The sequence below is a fragment of the Thermobia domestica genome, chromosome 3 (assembly GCF_964235325.1).
Source record: "Thermobia domestica chromosome 3, izTheDome1.hap1.1, whole genome shotgun sequence".
NCBI lineage: Eukaryota > Metazoa > Arthropoda > Insecta > Zygentoma > Lepismatidae > Thermobia > Thermobia domestica.
The window spans coordinates 127726002-127744688 of record NC_137456.1 but is presented as its reverse complement, the minus strand read 5'-3'; the positions used below and the strand labels follow the sequence as shown (position 1 = coordinate 127744688).

The 18687-nt window shown below is 36.0% G+C and overlaps 1 protein-coding gene across 1 annotated transcript in view; it reads left to right on the top strand.

The window, feature by feature from the left end:
* The window catches only part of LOC145680722 (uncharacterized), a 69920-nt gene extending 51470 nt beyond the window's left edge, over positions 1–18450 (top strand). Inside the window, exons 9-11 of the mRNA XM_081751665.1 lie at positions 1415–1582; positions 7980–8162; positions 17151–18450. Of these exons, the coding sequence (XP_081607791.1) occupies positions 1415–1582; positions 7980–8162; positions 17151–17234 (435 nt within the window). The 3' untranslated portion in view covers positions 17235–18450. The remainder of the gene's footprint in view (positions 1–1414; positions 1583–7979; positions 8163–17150) is intronic.
* The last annotated feature ends 237 nt before the right edge of the window (positions 18451–18687 follow it).

The window sequence follows — 18687 nt, the reverse complement described above, 5'->3', positions numbered from 1 at the left end:
ACTCTTCTGAAAGCTTCAGTACTTGCTGTCACATGTGAAACAGTCAGCTTTAGTCTCACTTCAGCTTTTATTCTTTCTAAAGCACAGTGGATGGTTGGTGGGTGCTTAAACTTTCAAGGTGGGGTTGAGAATCCTTCTGTCTATTCTTTCTTCTATCGTAATAGTCTTTTAGTTTTCTCTCGTAATAGTTAACGCTCCGCTCAACGTTGTGTGTGTGTGTTTGTGTGGTTCAGCATATTTGTCTTGTGTTATGCCTTTTGTATGTTCTTCTTAAAAGAGTAAGTGATGAATTTGAATTTTTCATGGCTTTGAGAACTCTCAGTGCTAAGTTAAATATAATGTCTGGGATGAAGAAATTCGGAAATAGGCCAGAACTGGTTCCACTTACTCAGAACTTCTGCTTACCGTAACTACAAACCATACTTAGAAAACCTAAGAAAGGAGGAAGCTGAAAAAGAAGTAAAGAAGAAAAGATGGAACAAACAACAAACAGAGAGGTGATGGAGAAGTTGACGAAGGAAAAAAGGGCATGATGATTTTTTGGTCACTTTTCAACTCTTCACAAGAGACCAGACTACTATGAACCCTGTACACGTAATTCATTTCTACGTCCCCATTAAAACATTTTTTACCTGTTTTGACGATGTTGACAGCTGTTGGCGAAGATTCGTTGCTTAACTTTAAAAAAAATCACTTAAAAAACACTATAAAAAGTTAGAAGAGGAACTTCAGTACCTTTTGAGTTTATTGATAGGATTGCTCTTCAAACTGCTTACATTATGATACATTGAGATATGCTTAACTTTTTTCTGTCGTCTGTTTTTTGGGTATGGTGAACAGTGTGTAACTCAAACTCCACAATAACGAAGAATTGTCAGAGTATAAAGAATATCAATTTATATACATCATAACATGTGCCACTTTTTGTATACACAGTAGCGCACAGATTGTTACTAGATGTAGGTGTGAAACTTACACAATTGTACATGGTAACATTTTTTAAAATTAATATTTATTTCAATAGAAGTGAAATATTAATGGAGGCATCGAAACCTTGGTTTCTTGTAGTATGTTTCAGTATGATTCAGTTACCTAAGTAGAATTAAAAATCGAAAAATACATACCAGTATGTAATACAAACATTGAAATGTTTCAATTGATGCAAAAAATAAATTAATAATCCACACCAAATTATTGAGAGAAATCTGTGTTGTATCATGTTTACTATTCATTTATGAAGAAAAATAGGTCACATTATAACAGTAAATAGTACTTATACACCATTAATTTTAAATGATGAATGATGTGTAGTTTCGTAAATGAATACCATATTTGCGTATTATATTTTCTTCTTCTTCAAATTCTTCATTGTAATCATAAGTTGTAACCAATTTCCTCTTTGCTTGTTTTCCAGACTAGTGTTGCTACATGGCCATGTTTAAATGTTATCAAAGAATCATTTACAGTACAGTGTGAATCGTGTGAAAAACAAAATGCAAATATGAGGATACAGGTATATGGTCAACCATACAACAATATTACTTTAGAAGGATGTGAACCTGATCCCAAAGCAGACAAAAAGGTTAGTATATGAAGAAGAAAATATTTATCGGAATGACTTAAAAATGTAAAATAATTACAATTAGTTGTAATATTGTTGTTGTTGTCTGTATGGGAATTTTCTTTGTAATCTAGTTTATAGTTCTTTCTTTCTGTCTTTCTGAAAAAGTAATTTGCTTGGATATTATTGTGCTTTTCAAATATTGCATAATCATTGACATAAGATACCGGGCAAGATGCTAATACGCTCAGGAATTTGACCAAGTATTTTACTTACTTAAAATTCCTTGCACTACCAAGTTTTCGGTTCTCTACTGGATCCTTGTTAAGGAAGGATTAAAATAGTAATAAAAACATCAAGAAAATATAAAGTAGACTCATCAGAGAAGATAAGTGATGAGCGGGCTCAAGTTGTTAGTTCTCTTGTGCAGGCAGGGAAGTTGCTAACTCATGTTAATGTGTTATTGTTGTTAGGCAGTAGTGGATATATTTTTTAATTGCCGTTCCCATTTTTTGCGTAACTATCCTTTTAGTAAGTTTGGAGTTTTCAGAAGAATAAACAAATTTTCAACAACTGATCCTTGCATTTAATTATTGGAAGCTTCCTACGTGACTAAGCGGTTAGCGTACGCACCTTGGCGTGGGAGAGACGGGTTCGATTCACGGCGGGAGCTCATGTGGTTCGGATTCCACGTTAATCAGTAGGTCTCGTCTCATATAGCCTCGCTGCTGAAAGGGATGTTAAACTCAAAATCAACTCAACTTATTTAATTATTGGCTTCAGACGTGTAGAAGGAAGGCAGCTCCGTCTGTCTATTAGACTCAAGAATTAATGAAAAGCAGTCTATAAATAACCAAGGAGGGGATATTGCACAATAACAATAGTAATTAGATAACTTGGAGACCAGCCGGAAATGTAATTGCTGGTGTTACGAAAACGATTCGCGCGCGTTTCACTCCCTAGATGGCGTCACGTATCCGGAAAGGAATAAGAAATGATGATAACCGAGCAGCGACAATGTCTAGCCATTTCGTGTTTAAAAGCCATTTCGTAACTTCGTTCCTATTTATTCGAAATACTACTTAACATGCTAATAGTACGACACTTTAGATGTGCAATGCCTTGTGCGTCTCATTTGCTTTCATACTGTCATAGAGGCTTTCAAAAGTTGCTTGTGATATTGTGACTTCCTTAGTTTGTAACAAACACTGAATAATAAATGTGGTATTATAAGTTTTCGTTTATCATGTTGATTCGAAATGTGTAATACACTGACGTAGTGTGCCATTTGAAAAATATAACTATAGTGATTTGGTAACATTACCGATTTAGTTGTAGAATATGTCAATGTTCCTTTGTCGATATTTACATGGTACGAAATTTCAGCAATTTTTATCTATCAGTTTAGAAGTTACGATTCAAGATAAATGGTCGACCACACAAATATATATATAAGCAACTCAGGCGAGCATAATGGTAAGCGCCGCCAATTCCTGTTAATTTCAGTTATTAGGTAGAATGGGTTGTGATCGAACCACAGAAAAGTACGTAGGTAGTTTAATTTCTTAAATGTACCTGCGGACAGCAAGAGAAGCTTGTTTGATATTATTCCATTGAATTCCATGGGAATGAATAACCTTGTTTTCCAGATTACTCGAAAGTTATATATATATAAAATGGCATACCATGATGTTCGCCCAAGTTTCTCTCATATACAAGGTGGACTGTTTATCTTGATACGTTCTTGTTACTAATGTTCAAAAAACGCTGAAATTTTGTACCATACCACTATTGGCAGAGGGACATTGTTCAACATACTACTTGATACCACATGGTTCTTAGCATAGTGTTGTCAACTTAACATGAAGTTGTTTTTTTTTTTTTTTTTTTTTTTTTTTTTCAAATGGCACTACCTCAGGTTATTTCATATTTCAGATCTACGTATTAAATGAAAACTGATATTGTTACTTTTTTATTCAGTGTTGCGAACTAAAAACGTTACAATATCACAAACATCCAATATCATGATGCTTGGCAAACAAAACTTACAATAATACACTTGTCACCCAGTGTTGCCAAGTAAGGACGATTCAATATCACAAACAGAAAAACAATCAGGAAACACAGTACTTTAGTGGTAGAGCACTTACCTCTGATGCGTGAGATCCCTGGTTCGATCCCCGACCAAGTAAGTTAGTGGTTAACTACATCATATCGATGGGTTTTTCGGGGTACTTCCGTTTCCTTCCATATTCGCATTCCACCGATTCTTGCATCATTCACTTGCCTTAATTTTCCATCTTTCGCAGTCCAAAGTGAATAATCGTGAAATGTTAAATTTAAGATTTTATTTCATCGGAAAACAACCAAATTTTTGTGCCTTCTACAGCGGTAATAACACAAGTGAGACAGATAGGGCCATGTACTCTCATGTCCAAAATGATTGTCGCATTTCCATAACTGTCTTCTTGTAAGCATATAATTTAATAATGATTTTGCAGGGTACTTTTAATACTAATACAGTACTATGTGTGCAATCGGGAAATGTATATTTGTGGTAAATTTCATAGGAAAAGAATTATAAATACGAAAATTAGAATGAGTAAAACAAAATGTTCCTAAATAATCAAGGAAGTTTCATTTTCGTTTTATTGTTCTTATTTACTGCTCTTTCGACATGAAATTTTCCACATACATGTCTTTGCCGATTATACAGATACTAAAATTATAAGAAATACCGGGCGAATTCGTTATCAAATTATATTCCTACAACAACATATTCATAGATATACGACAATAATTGTGGACATGAGTGTACATCCAAAGTACTTTAGTGTGTAGTACTATGATAACCCGATATGACTGTCACGAACGAAGTTACAAACAATTGAAAATTTGACTCCTAAAGATCACAGTGCCGTTTACAGCAATCGATATCTCAAACCGTTCTGGTGATAAGATAAAACTTTTCAAGTTTGCAACAAAGCATAAAATTGTGTAATATGAGAACTTGTAAATACACCTATCGAAAAATATTGTTGTAGTGGTATGGAAGATAAATGAATCAAAATTTGTTTCAAAACCTTCCACAAATACGGAATTTTAAGTAAAATATTAAATTGTACATCCTGATTTCATATTTGGTTTAAGATACCAAATTACTGTAAACGGCATTGCCTTGGCTACTGAACACTATGTATGTAATTAGATGTAATATTTACCTCAGCACTTTTTCGAAATAAAGTTCATTGAAAAAATCAGAATTAAATTTCTTGTAACTTTGTTTCTACTTCTTTAAAATGCATCATATGACATAAAACTACTTTGTGCATTACCCCATCTGTCTCACTTTTGTTATTACTGTTGCAGTACCCTTCAAAATGTAGTTGTTTTCCGTTGTTTTCGATACTGTATCGTCCTTAGTTGCAACACTGCGTGAGAAGTGTACTATTGAAATTTTTCGTTTTACAAGTAGATTTGAAATATATATTTAGAAAAAAACGAATGTAGTACCATTTAAAAAAAATGCAGCTGTATGTTGAGTTGACAACATTGTTACCTTCGTGGTATCACGGAGTATGCCAATGTCCCGGTGTCGATATTTGCACGGTACAAAATTTCATCGTTTTCTGTCCATTAATCTAAAAGTTATAAGGCCATATCAAGATAAAAGGTCTATCTTATACACGAGAGTTGGAACTTTAATAGTGGTAAATATTTATTTACAACTGATACAAAATAGATACATGTGGCAAAGGCTTATAAGTCTTAAATGTAGTCACTTAATAGCATTGTGTATAACCTGTTGCCAACGATGTGGAAGTTGTTGAATACCTATATAAGTAGCACCTGTTGAAACTAACTAACTTGTCTACTGCCTTGAATCTCGTGATCTTTTCTCAAACGAATATACCACGAATAATGCTTTCATCTTAAAAACCAGTTAAAGTCAAGGGAGTAGGGTGGATGATACAGCACTCCATCCTCCCATCGATCGAACAAATCAGTCACAGCTTGTACTGTATGCGCCCGAACATTGTCCAGCAAAATGATGGGTGGGGAAAAGTGTCACCGCTTCTTTCTCAAGACTGGTCCCAAGTTGTGTTCCAGAAAGGAACAAAAACGCTGCACATTGACGGTATGCGTTAGGATTACATCATTCCAGTCGTATATGAAAATCACCATAACTTACACATTGCTAGGGTTCTGACGAACTTTGAATTTTCGTAGAGACTCATATTCGCGCCATTCGTTTAATTAGCATTTGAGTTGTGGCTTGTAGGATTTGGCCCATGTTTCATCCAGCGTAATGATACGACATAAGAAAGTCGTTATGCAGTTTTTCCCTTGCTCAAGTGTTCCTTCAAAATGTGCAGAAGTCTTATGCACTAATGCTGTCTTTTGGGCCAGCTCACGAATAGTGTAGCATCGATCAGTGTCCAGTAACGCGATAACAGCATTCATGCCTTCTTCATTGACATGGGCATGACTTCCATATTTTTACGTCCCTCCTTGAAGGCTCGTACCCATCTTACCACTTTCTGTAAGATAAAGCAGCCGCAAGTCTCTTTGAAGATCTTGATGACACTTGCGTACTGTACGACCTCTGTGACATTCAGTTTATATCTAACTCCGTTGTTCTTGTTTCGAAATCATCCTGACAACAACGGTCCGCTATACGAGCCTTGTTATCGTCTGCTGTCCTTGTGAAGTCGGAAAGGAGAGTCCATTTACACTGAGGTAAGATAGGTATGTAACTAACGTGTGGTAGAGGAACAGTCTGATTCTGTTGCGTAGCGTCTGTAAAGCAGTTGCCACGATTAAAGTTCCAACCCTCTTGTATATACAGGGGGTGGATAAAAAAAATCTAAAAACACTTCATACAGGACACGTAAGTTTGGCCCTCCACTGTACAACACGTGTTGCGGTTGCCGATCGTTTTTTGTTTCCAATGTGTCATGTGGGCCTTCCTCTTCCGTCTGCAGTAACCAGTTCACCTGTGATTGTCGTGGTGTGAAAGTGGTGCGGTCAAATGGGCGTCCTGACAGACTTCCAAAGAGGCATGATCGTTGGTGCCCGTCTGGTTGGAGCTTCAGAGGCGAACATTGTGAGGTATCGAAAGGCACTGTGTTCAATGTCACGAGGGCATACACAGTTCATGGGCAAACGACGTCTGCAAAGCACAACAGTGGTCGAAAGACAATCCTGTCAGATAGGGACCAAAGTGCATTAAAACGGATTGTAGCAGCTAAAAAGAAGACCACTGCAATGAAAATTACGTCTGAACTCAAATTCCGGCCTACAGAACCCGGTTTCATCGAAAACAGTGCGACGGGAACTTCATAAAATGAAAATTTATGGCAGGGTCGCTATCGCCAAACCCCTGGTCACAGCAGTAAATGCGAAGAGGCGTATCCAGTGGTGCAAGGACCACAAGGCGTGGACTCATGAGCAGTGGAAACACGTAATGTTGTCCGACGAATCGACCTTCACCTTCACCTTGTTTCCAACAACCGGTCGTGTTTACGTATGGAGAACACCGTCACAGGCCTATGATACAGACTGTCTGCTCCCAACTGTAAAGCATGGGGGTGTTTCTGTTACAGTATGGGCAGTGATATCGTGGTTTTCTGCAGGTCTAAAATATGTTCCTTGATGGTGATGGCATCTACCAAGATGAATTGGCACCCTGTCACACTGCACAAACGGTGAAATTATGGTTTGAGGAGCATGACCAGGAGCTATCACACCTCCCCTGGGTCCCACAATTACCAGATCTGAACATCATTGAGCAATTGTGGTCTGAGAAAGGCGTGTTCGATCTCATTACCCTCCACCAGCATCCCTTACGGAACTGGAGCATGTTTTGGAGGAACATTGGTACGAAATTCCACACACCACGATTCAGGAGCTGTATACTCCATTCCACGTCGGATCCAAGCTGTTTTGGATGCAAAACGAGGACCCATACCATGCTAGATATGATTTTCACACTTCTGTAAACGTTTTAGTTTTTTGTCCAACCCCTATATATATATATATATATATATATATATATATATAGAGAGAGAGAGAGAGAGAGTGAGAGAGTGAGTAAGATTTTAGATGCAGTTTTTGTTGGCAGATGTAAAGCGTATTGACCTAAAAGTTTTGCCTGTTATTTGTTGTTGGTGATGACAGTTGTCTCAACTGCATACATCGACTGTTAGATGGAAAGAAAGGAAAGGATGACGGAAACGTTTCGCAGTTTCATATTTGTAAAGCAGGTAACATTAGAGAAATATAATTTCCATTTATCTTTTTTGTTTCCGTCAAGTATAAAAACACTCAAAGGTTTTTATTTTTTTTTATGTCGCAGGATTCAGTTGGTTGTAATTTGATACAAATTATATAATATTTGTTTATGATCTAATTTCAGGATTTTCTAGTTTGTACAAAGTGCTCCGAATATATAGAACTTTACAATAAAGTAGCCCATCAAAAGTACCTAATGTATGTAGTATGTGCGAAACGAGTGGCAGTGAAAAGAGATGAAGCACCTGATAAGGACACAACAGTTATTTTAAATGAACTTTTGGCGGATGAACCGTGGTTGAATGAGGTAAGATTTTCTGTAATAGTATTGTTTTACGGTAGGTCCTTGGTTAATCGAGGTCCCACATCTAGTTCGAAGCAAATAGTAAGTTAATGTACAGTCATGACCAGGGCCCGGATCTTGTTGACCTAAAATTCCTGTAAAATGACCCTAAAAATCACAAAAATTGACCTTAAAACTTGCGTTTTCTTAAACGTTTATTTCATTAAACATTGACATTTTTAAATATCCATTGGATTTTTAATTAACATTTCTACTCATATTCAAAAAAATTTTAATTAGTTGCACTCCATTGATCATTTATTACTATTGATCAGTCCATTGTACGGCATTGTAGGTCCTAAGTATTGAAAGCGTCAATTCACTCCCGAGTTGAAACTAAGCAGCACCCTTAAACAATAAAAGTTCCCAAGTGTACACTACATGAGAATAATAGATAAAAACCTGTTTAAAATCTGTGTAGGCCTTCTAATCCATTTTTAGTTATTCACGTGATCACATCCTTTGTGGTCAACAACCCAAAACTATCTGTTTGGACACCTATAAACCCCCACCTTTCGTTAACCAGCTACAGCTTAGTTTTCATTAGGGATGGCCACATTTTCCGGAAAAACGAAAAATATTTTTTCCGGAAAATTGAAAACGGAAAATTTTCCGGAAAATCGGAAGGCGGAAAATTTTCCGGAAACCGGAAAACTCTTTTTCCGGAAATGGCCATCCCTAGTTTTCATTAGCTTGTTAAGAATGCAGTTTTTCCACCCCAATAGTCAGGAAGCAAGAAAAGAGATTATTCAACTTCGTCTTTTCCACATCCGTAAACCGTGTTCATTTAAAGATTTCCTTATGAAGAAGAAAGAGAATAAAAAGACCATACGTGACCTAAAAGTCACCTTAAAATATTAAAAAATGACCTGAAATTTCAAAACGGCAAAAAGTGACCAAAAGTTGACCCTAAAAAACTGTATTTTTAGAACCTAGAGTTGATGGATAACGTTTCTATTTGAACTTGCCTTGTTCTATGCGTAACAGAAAAAAGTTGACTTGTCAACAAGATCCGGGCCCTGGTCATGACTATCAAAACATTGCATACCTTTTAACTTGTAGAATGTTCCATATTAAACTCCGAATTTTCTCCGAAAACCACCCATTATCAAGAACGGAAAGGTGAAATATAAGGTAACAGGAAATGACATTGAATGAGTATATGAGAAATAAAATAACCGTAGTTTTTATTAGTATATAGAAACGGAATAGTTAATTTTAAGTCCCAAAATTGTGATTAATGATATTTCAGATGACAAGATTTTAAAATATCCGCAGAGAATAATAATCATTTTAATTTTGAAACATGAGAATTCTTTCATTAACAAAATGGGTTTCGTACATTCTATTTCAAACATAGAAACTGAATTTTTCATATATAACTGATGTAACTTCTGGTACATTTAACGAAAAGAAACGTAATGGCTAGAGCACGTTTGTAAGCTAGAGACCAGGGTGGATTGATTTAATTCATGATTTTAATCAAGATTTAAATTACTTGATTTTTTTAAAAATCGTTGATTTAAATCAAATTCCGAAATATGTTAATTTAAAGTGAAAATAAGTAAAATCCCGTTTTTGTTCTGTTATTTCGATTGTAGAAGGTAATAATCATAATACAATGAGACTCAAATGTGTGTAAGCGCAGTATGAAAACGAGTATAATGCGGAGGATGATTAGGGAATATCCCGTTTTGAACAGGTAACGGATGAATTTAGCTTTCTTCTCTTCGTAACATACGGTTTTTAAATCGTTAACTATTCCAACGGGGAAATCACCATGGACATTTAGGACAAAAATTCTTTCTTATCCACATCTATTTGTTTGTTTCCACATAATAGGGGCGTATTTAGAGGGGTCCGAGCCCCTCTCCGAAAAAAAAAAATAATTTTAAACTTTAGGCGAAATTTATGTAAGGTAGGTGCAGGTAAATACGCCATGATAAAATTGGATTTTTTATTTTCATGAAATACAAAGAACAAGACATGTGCGTTGCAGAGTAGCCTCTTCCGCGTGTAGAAAAAATGTGGCAATGATGATATTCATTTCTATTTTGTACCTAAGGTAAAAGAAAAAAGTGTTACAAAGTGGCGTATTTACCAATACATGCAGGTAATTACGCCAAGTCTGGGATACTACGAGAAACCTGTAATAAATCTTGCAACTGCTTACATCGTCTGTATTATACGAACTCAAATATTACTACCCAACATGCCTGAAGAGAAAAAAATGGAATAACCAAAGTGCAAGTTGAAGATAAAATGTGTAAATGTAAAAACGATAATCTCCAAAGTTGAAGTTCCAAACTGAAAAGTTTTAGTCCATAAGATAAACAAACAGTGTCACGGTACTGTGACCTAAAAAAATCTACACCGATATTGCATGGAACATGTGGGACAAGTAAAAACATCTTTGTCTTCTAAAAGTCTGTCATGCACAAGCCCTGGAGTATTTCGCTGCGTCATGCTTGGTATTTATTTAGTAGCCATAGAATCACAACTACTGAAATTACACTTGCAAAACAAAGTGTTCCTAGTCGAACAAGAAATAGGCGTACATTGCTGTAAACAATCGGCAGTGTTTTGAATTAACACGGTACTAATAACGGATTCTTACCTCTATTGAAATAATAACGTCCTTCCACGGAACCTTCTCGAAGCAAAGAACAGTGCACGGCGTGGAGGTCTCAGCGTTGTCTCCCCGAATATTCGTCAAATCGGACTTGTCCAAGACCGTGGCACATATTTGAAGCTCGTTTTATCGGATTTCGTTGGAAACATCCCAGCACTGAACACCTGGCGTATTTAACTGCACTGGCGTATATACCTGCAGTTATCTGACTAAATACGGCAAATTTTGGATGCGTTAAAATATCAAATAATACTTTTGATGAAGTGGATACTTTCAAATATCTAGGATAAATATTAACAAACGAAAACGATATTTACGAAGAAATTAAATGTCAACTAAAAGTAGGGAATTTGTGTTATTATTCAGTTCAAAATCTCCTTGTCGTCGCGAATTCTGTCGAGGAATTTGAAGCTTAAAATATATAAAACGATAATCATGCCTATTATTCTGTATGAGGGAAGAGCATAGACTGAAATATTTGAGATCAAGATCCTGAGACGAATATTCGGACCCAAGAGGAACGGGAATGGGGAATGGTGGCAACTTCATAACGAGGAACTACATAATTTATACGGTTTACCAAAATATTGTTAGGGTCATCTAATCTAGGAGACAGGTGGGCAGGTCATGTAGCCAGAATGGAAGGAGGTAGGAACGCTTCCAGTCTTAACTGGTAGACCAATCGAAAAACGACCATTAGGAAGACCTAAGCGCAGATGGGAGGACAATATTAAGGTGCATCTCGCAGAAATATGAATACAAAATAGAAATTGGATCCCGTTGGCTAAGGATAGAAGTCAATGGAGAGCTCTCGTGAACGTGGCATTGAACCTCCAGGTTCCATAGATTATAGTGTTAGTTACTTAATTTTAGGCGAAATTTATGTAATGTGTATGTATTTCATGCCGCTAGCTAGTTCCTATTTTTTTAAAATATGCCCCTTCCAAATATCAGTAACTTTCGTGAAAAGAAAAGTGTTATGTTGATAAACGTTGCTGTACCTTTTCCTTGATACTTAAGAAACATTGTTTGGGATTAAAATAGGTTAACGATTGGGGATTAATTCAAAATTCAACCCCAATACTTTCACTTAAATGGCATAATTGACATTTAATACTAATTCCTAATGTATTTTCTTCAGTCTACGACTTGTATTATACGAGGAGAAAGATTTGATTTAAATAAAAAATGATTTTTTCCACCCTGCTAGAGACCCATTTAGATCTTTGACCCAGTTGCTAATTTTCACTCTTCAGATTACCATTACAGTAACATGTGATTGATTGATTTGGATTTTAACTCCTTTCCAGCATCGCGGCTATACAAGCTGAAATCTACTACGTAATTTGAAATCCTGGATTGTTGTCTTGTATGGAACTGTTTCCTCTGAACAACATGTCCGATGGCACTAAATAACCTACCTTTGCACGTGATCCATATAGTCTTGGTTTAATCTCAAAAGAAACCTTCGCAAAGTGTTGATCTCCGATTTACGTGAAATTTTATAGGTAGAAAGTAGACCTACAATAATCGAATACAGGTCTTTTCTTTTCTGCGGGAAAATGGTTTATGGAGGCAAAAGCCCACTCTGAAATTGTTTCTAATGCTAAAATCTGCAGAAAGATAAGAACAATTGAAATGAAACTTTATACACAAAGAGTAGACAAAATGAGTGAACACGTGGTTTTCTTTCCACCGAGAAAACTGTTTAAGATGGTAGAACCTCTCTCCAAACGTGTTAGGCAAAAGTGATTTTTTTCGTCAATCTTCAGCATAACCCGTAAAAGTGCCAACATAATCTTCACAGTAATGATAATCAACAAAGAAGTATTGTAAAGAAAGTTACTATTTTCACCACGCATAACGAATTATTTCTATCTGTCCACAAATATTTCAAGTCGGAGCTGCATTCATGTCAAAGCAATACTCTACAGGCGTCTGAAATCTTTCCGGTCTTTATGTTGTGAACTCAATATGATACCACGAGTATTTAAAGATGTCTCTAAATTTTGGAGATGAAAACTGATTGTGAATTAGTTATGTATATGATATCTTGTTAATATGGTGTCGTTGTAAGATAACTACATCCGAAAAACATTAGAAACAATTTCAGAGGTTGTTTTTGTCCCTTTAAATCGTTTTTTCGCAGAAAGGATTGGTATTTGGTCATTTTAGGTCTACTATCTACCTATGAAATTTCATGCAAATTGGAGTGCAACACTATTCGAAGGTTCCTTGTCAGTGATTATAACTGTGAGGGGACGGAGGGATAAAGAATGTCTGGGAAAGAAGAATTTTAGGACATGAAGCGCTGCAAAAGAATGTCCTACAGGGACTGCGAGAGAACCTTGTTCTTTTTGTGCTAAAGGGATTAGGAACCACGTCGCGGTTGCGCGGAAATAATTTGAAAATTGATATAGTTTGCTTGTCCATTTTCTTGATAGGCTTGAAGGCTCCGTCAACTTACAGTGATTCTTATTAATGCCATTTGTTAAAAAAATATGGAAAGAAAGCTGTAGATTTCGAAAGAAATACTAAAAATACTTCGCATACACTATGAAGAAGTACAGAACAACGATAGAGTAAGTGGCAAGCTAAAAATCAGAATTTGTGTAACTGTTTTTTCTGTTATTCCTCATTAAAAAATACTACTTAGTGTTTTTATCATCGAGGATCGGTTCTCATTTGACACAACCTACCTGTCTATAGAAAACTGGAGAAAACAGCTATTCTTAATAATAAACGCAGGGTTCCCACTCGTCCTGAAAATTCTGGATATGTCCTTGAATTGATTTTGTCCTGGAAACGTCCTGAAAATGCCCTTGAAAATGCATTTCTATCCTTGAAATTTAGAGAAATAATGGGTCAGATTTGTCATAATTATAGTGAAGATTTTGATTGATTACTATTTTTGTTTGGTATTTCTGTTTTCGTGCTGAATAATAATTTGTCATAATCCTGCATGACATGAAGTCTAATGCAGTGTAAGTTCCATTTTCTGTGTTTGTAACTAGTTTCTTAAAACTACTCCTCCAACGGTACCAAACTGATGAACCTTTGGTTCCATACTTAGCTAAAGATTTGTATGAAGTTGGAATGAAAGTGGCATGCATATTCATCGAGAAATCCCTTCTTGGATTGTCTTCTGCTGCTAAACTATGACAATACACCCCATCAAAGAGCAACATTTTAAGTGCATCAAATGTGTACTTGGGATTTGCAATTTCACAAAGTGTCCGTAGTGCATGCAAAGAGAGGAACGTTACTGAAAGGGAAGAATTCCAGTTTAGAGTTGAATACCAGACATTTCTGTGCAAATTGCTGTTGTATGTCATACAGAAAAGTCCACTGAAATACAAGCTTGTGAGAGACCTTACATGCCTACAACCAGATAGTGTGTTATCCATGAAGTTTCGTGATGTCCTTCAGTCACTGTTGGAGAAGAAATGTGATCAGTTGCTTTGGACCCTGAGAGGCTGGATTGTTTTTACACAAAACTATTGGATGGTTCGGAAGAATTTACAGATTTGTTAGTCATAAAGAAGCTTTTGGTTTTGTCTCATGGGCAGGCTGCTGTCGAACGAGGATACACTATAAATAAAGATATGCTTGTTAAAAATATAAAAGGAGCAATCATTGGTCGGGTTGAGATTGGTGTATGATAACATTTCCCATAAAGACCTTACTTTAATCAACATCACGAAAGAAATGCTGCATCATGCCTTCTATGCATAGCAGAGCTGGACAAAATAAGGACTATCGAAAGAGAAAGTCGAGTGTAGAGCAAGAGGAAAGAGATGTACAGCAGCTGCAGAGAAAGAAAAGGAAATTGATGGAAACAAGTGAAGCTTTGGAGACTGAAGCAAACCAGCTTGCACATGAAACAGAGCAGAAATCTTGCTTTACTTTATTGACAAAGTCAAATGCTATCCTCAGAGCAGCTTCGGTAAAGAAACAGATTATGTCTATAGATGGGGAATCAGACAACTCCATACTCAGTTGAAAAACTTGTAGTATAATTTTTTTTTTTCCTAATTATATGCCACACTATCACGCAATGAAGATGCTATGTACGAAAAACTTTTTGTAAATTTGTTCGGTGCACAATTAAAATGTCGTGTAGAAAGAATGAAAATAGATGTGCGGGGTGTGAGTGGATCGGGTGGCTATAAGGGGAGTTCGGAGGCGACCCCCCCCCCAAAAAAAAGCAGCACATTACGACCCGCTTTGTGTATTTAATTATTGTGTATTAATACTGTACGTGCACTAATATACACTGCATAAGCTACTGTACTTTTTATTTCACTGTTGTGAGTTTTGAACCTACAGTTACAATCCTGTTACACCTTTCTGTGTCAAAGTCCTGGAAAATTGGTGATTTTTCCTAGAAGTCCTGGAAATTATTTTGGGAAACAAGAGTGGGAACTCTGTAAACGCTAAACGTCTCAGTTTGTGTGTCGCGCTAACAGATGTCACCGCTTGCGCTGTTACTTACCTCTTAATGAAGTCCTTGTATAATTGCATAAATGTGACATGGAATTTCGGGTGGTTGGTGGGCAAGAAAAAATGTTAACTGTAAATAATTATATCTTCTAATTAAGCATAATTTAACCTTTAATGTGCAGCGGGCCGAAGGCTGAAGCGGAACAACTACTAGTCTGAAAAATACATAAATAAAATAAAGTCGAATTTTCTAGAAAATAACTTAGGCTTTTTTCTAATGTTCTTGTCCATTTGAAAGTGGAGACATTTGCGTAATGTTGTGATGTTTACCCTATAGGGTGGGAATCCAAATAGAGCAAACATTACATTAGATAGTCATTGATTGAATATTTTGCCCGAGCATTAAACGACGAAACAAGTTATCACTGGAGTAATAGCTTCCTTCACCACTAACCACACGTAGGCAGAGATTCAAACAATAACCTTAAACTTATGAATAGAATAAAACTTCAGCACCATTTAAACTGAAAGAGAACATAAAATAATAATAAGTCCTTTGAATCAATCTACACTGCACCATGCGTAACAGAACAAAAGAATACAAGGTGACAATTTCCAGGTCAGAATAACGCCAATGGTACGCATAAAATAGTGATTATATTTGACATTAAGCACCATACTTACATCTCTACAAGTGACATGGACAAAATTCAACACTATGAAATGTGGATGTCTTCTGAGTTTAAAAATACAAATGGATATGCACAAATTTACATTTTTCTATGAATTGTCTTGAGCATCATATGTAAAGTGCTTGTCCTGAATCGGAGTCTCGGCGCGCAATGTTGATTACATCATTTAGCTTCTTTGTCCGTGCTGCTCACGTGAGTCCCGCCTACCAGATTGACGTAAGCACAGGTAGGACTGTGATTGGCTGCTGGCGATGGCCGTCTGCTTCGCTGCTGATATATCCGTTGTGAGAATATACAACGATTAATTACGCTATGCATGAAGAAGTAGCAGCCTTCAATATAAAATGATTAAATTGTCTGAGCTGGAAACACCAAAAATAATGCATAAACAAGTTTATTATAATATGGATATTGACTTCATGCATCGCTTGTGTTCAGTATTCACTGCTGCATTAACAGGAGGCAAATACTTTCTCAACTGCCCTCATTTCATGCAGTGTACGCCCTTGTATGGACCGACTTGCTTCATGCCTTCGTTCGATAGCATCTTTTACTGTAGTAGTACATAGGTGTGTCGGTCATGTGGTTACCCCCCTCCTTTTCATATTCAAGAAAACACTGATTACCTATCTCCATTCTACTTACAAGGGAACATTGTGACAGTGTTAGAGCATTTACCATTGGTGCGTGCTGTTTCTGGTTCGATCCCTGGCCAAGTGTGTGTGCTGTAGACAACATCGTGTCCTTGAGTTTCTCGGGGTACTCGTTTCCTCCCACGTTCTCATTCCACCACTTCCATCATTGTACACTTGCTTTACACATCGTTCTTAGCCTGAAGAGCATAATTGTGGGACGTAAAACTGAGATATTTCATTTTTTTCTAATTACTTACTACATAGCATTATATAAAATAAACTCTTAGTTTTCTCTTCACCCAAGCTATCATTCCTTCAATTTGATCACAAGTTATTAGTTATTTGCAGAGACGTCAGCGTTATGATACATATATTCTGAACTTAAAATAAAATTGATCCTTGTTCGCTGAACAAGAGCAGTTTTCCGCAGGCTTGCAGTTCTGGGAGGAATTTTTATTCAACGTTTGTTGCAACTTAGCAGCTAAGATTGTTATTGAATTTATTCTTTTTATTATTAATATTGAATTAATTAATTTTTGTTTTCAAACAGCTTTTCCAAGAAGTGCGTAGCCGATGGGCAGAGATCGACAAATTAGAGGGAAGAGCGAAAGGTGAATTGAGGCAGAAAGTTTGAGAAGTGAGAGTTTTTGAAAGTGAATTTTCACGTACTGAGTAAATGTTACTAGAACAAGTATTCAAGTGAAAGACAAAGACAAATCAAGCTTTTCATGTGAATGAACTCAAGATCTGAGATAAATACAAGTTGCGTACGACTTTTAATAATGCAGAATTATACTATTGTTTCTCGAAGTGGCTAAATGGCATGCCAGATGAAGTTTGTGATTATGTGAATATGGGAAGGGAAAAACATTTTATAGTTTCGCTTGATGTGTTTGAGAGAGAGAACTATGAAAATAACGTTATTTAGTAGTTCTGTGTACTGAATGTTTAATTTTCTATACAAAGTGTAATGAAAATGCATATATATATCAACATTTATTTCTCGATGAAAGAGTATTCGTAAGTTGTGTAAAATTGTTGGTTTACGAGAAGTTAATTGGTGGAACTATTTAGTTTTTAATGCCATGTATTCCAGAGAGAACTGAACTGTAATTGTATAGGTGTTAAGAAAACACAAAACTGAAGAATGAGATGAGTTTACATGCAACTTCTGTGTATTTTACATTACAAAGCCTGTAGTGCCCAAGATGGAAGACTCTTAACTTTAGTTCGATTCGTACTTCAGTTTATGTTGTATTTTTCACTTGCCTTTTTGTATTAGTTTGTATAACATTGGTAAACTTCATCTATAATCATAGATTCAGACTTTAACGATATAAACAAGTTTATTAACTTTTTAAAAGAAAATTGCTTTGAACAGCATCAGATTTCAAATTTGTAAATTTTGATTTCATATATATGTACAAAATTATTAAATATAGTAGTAATGTCATGTAGATAGACATTTTATCTGCAGCAGTGTCTCCGTATACTCCGCTAGAAAGTGACTGCACATAAGGTTTGAGCTGCACTTGAAAAACTTAGTCTCTGAAAACCTGGCGAAATAAATTTAATGAGACTTAAAGAAGTGACATTTCTTTGCTTGAAGACGTGTTTAAAGTATTGGTAAAATATTCTCGAAATATGACTTATTTTAAGTACAAAAACAACCGTAATACAGCTAATGTGAAGTATTTGTGTAAGAATATCATTGTTGATTTCAGTTAATATGAATTGGCTGATGTCGACCATATTTAACTGTTTTCACGTATGATATCGTGTAAGCAATTCATCTGTAAATGTCTGTATTTAGAATCCGTAGTAATGTGCTTAAATTTTATAAGTAAATATCTCATTTGAAGTTATTCCGTTTCAACCCAGTATTTCAAACACAAGGTAATAAATTCAGATAGGGTTAGTGTGATAAAATGTCTATGATCGATCAGAGTGGAAACCTATCTTTCAGACCAGCTATTGGTTCAAAGGTATCAAAAGTATCACCTAAAGTTTCCATCCCGCTTACACATACATCATATTTAGTCCGCCTGGTCTGTTTAAAAAATCAGGGAAGAAGACTGTAACAGAGA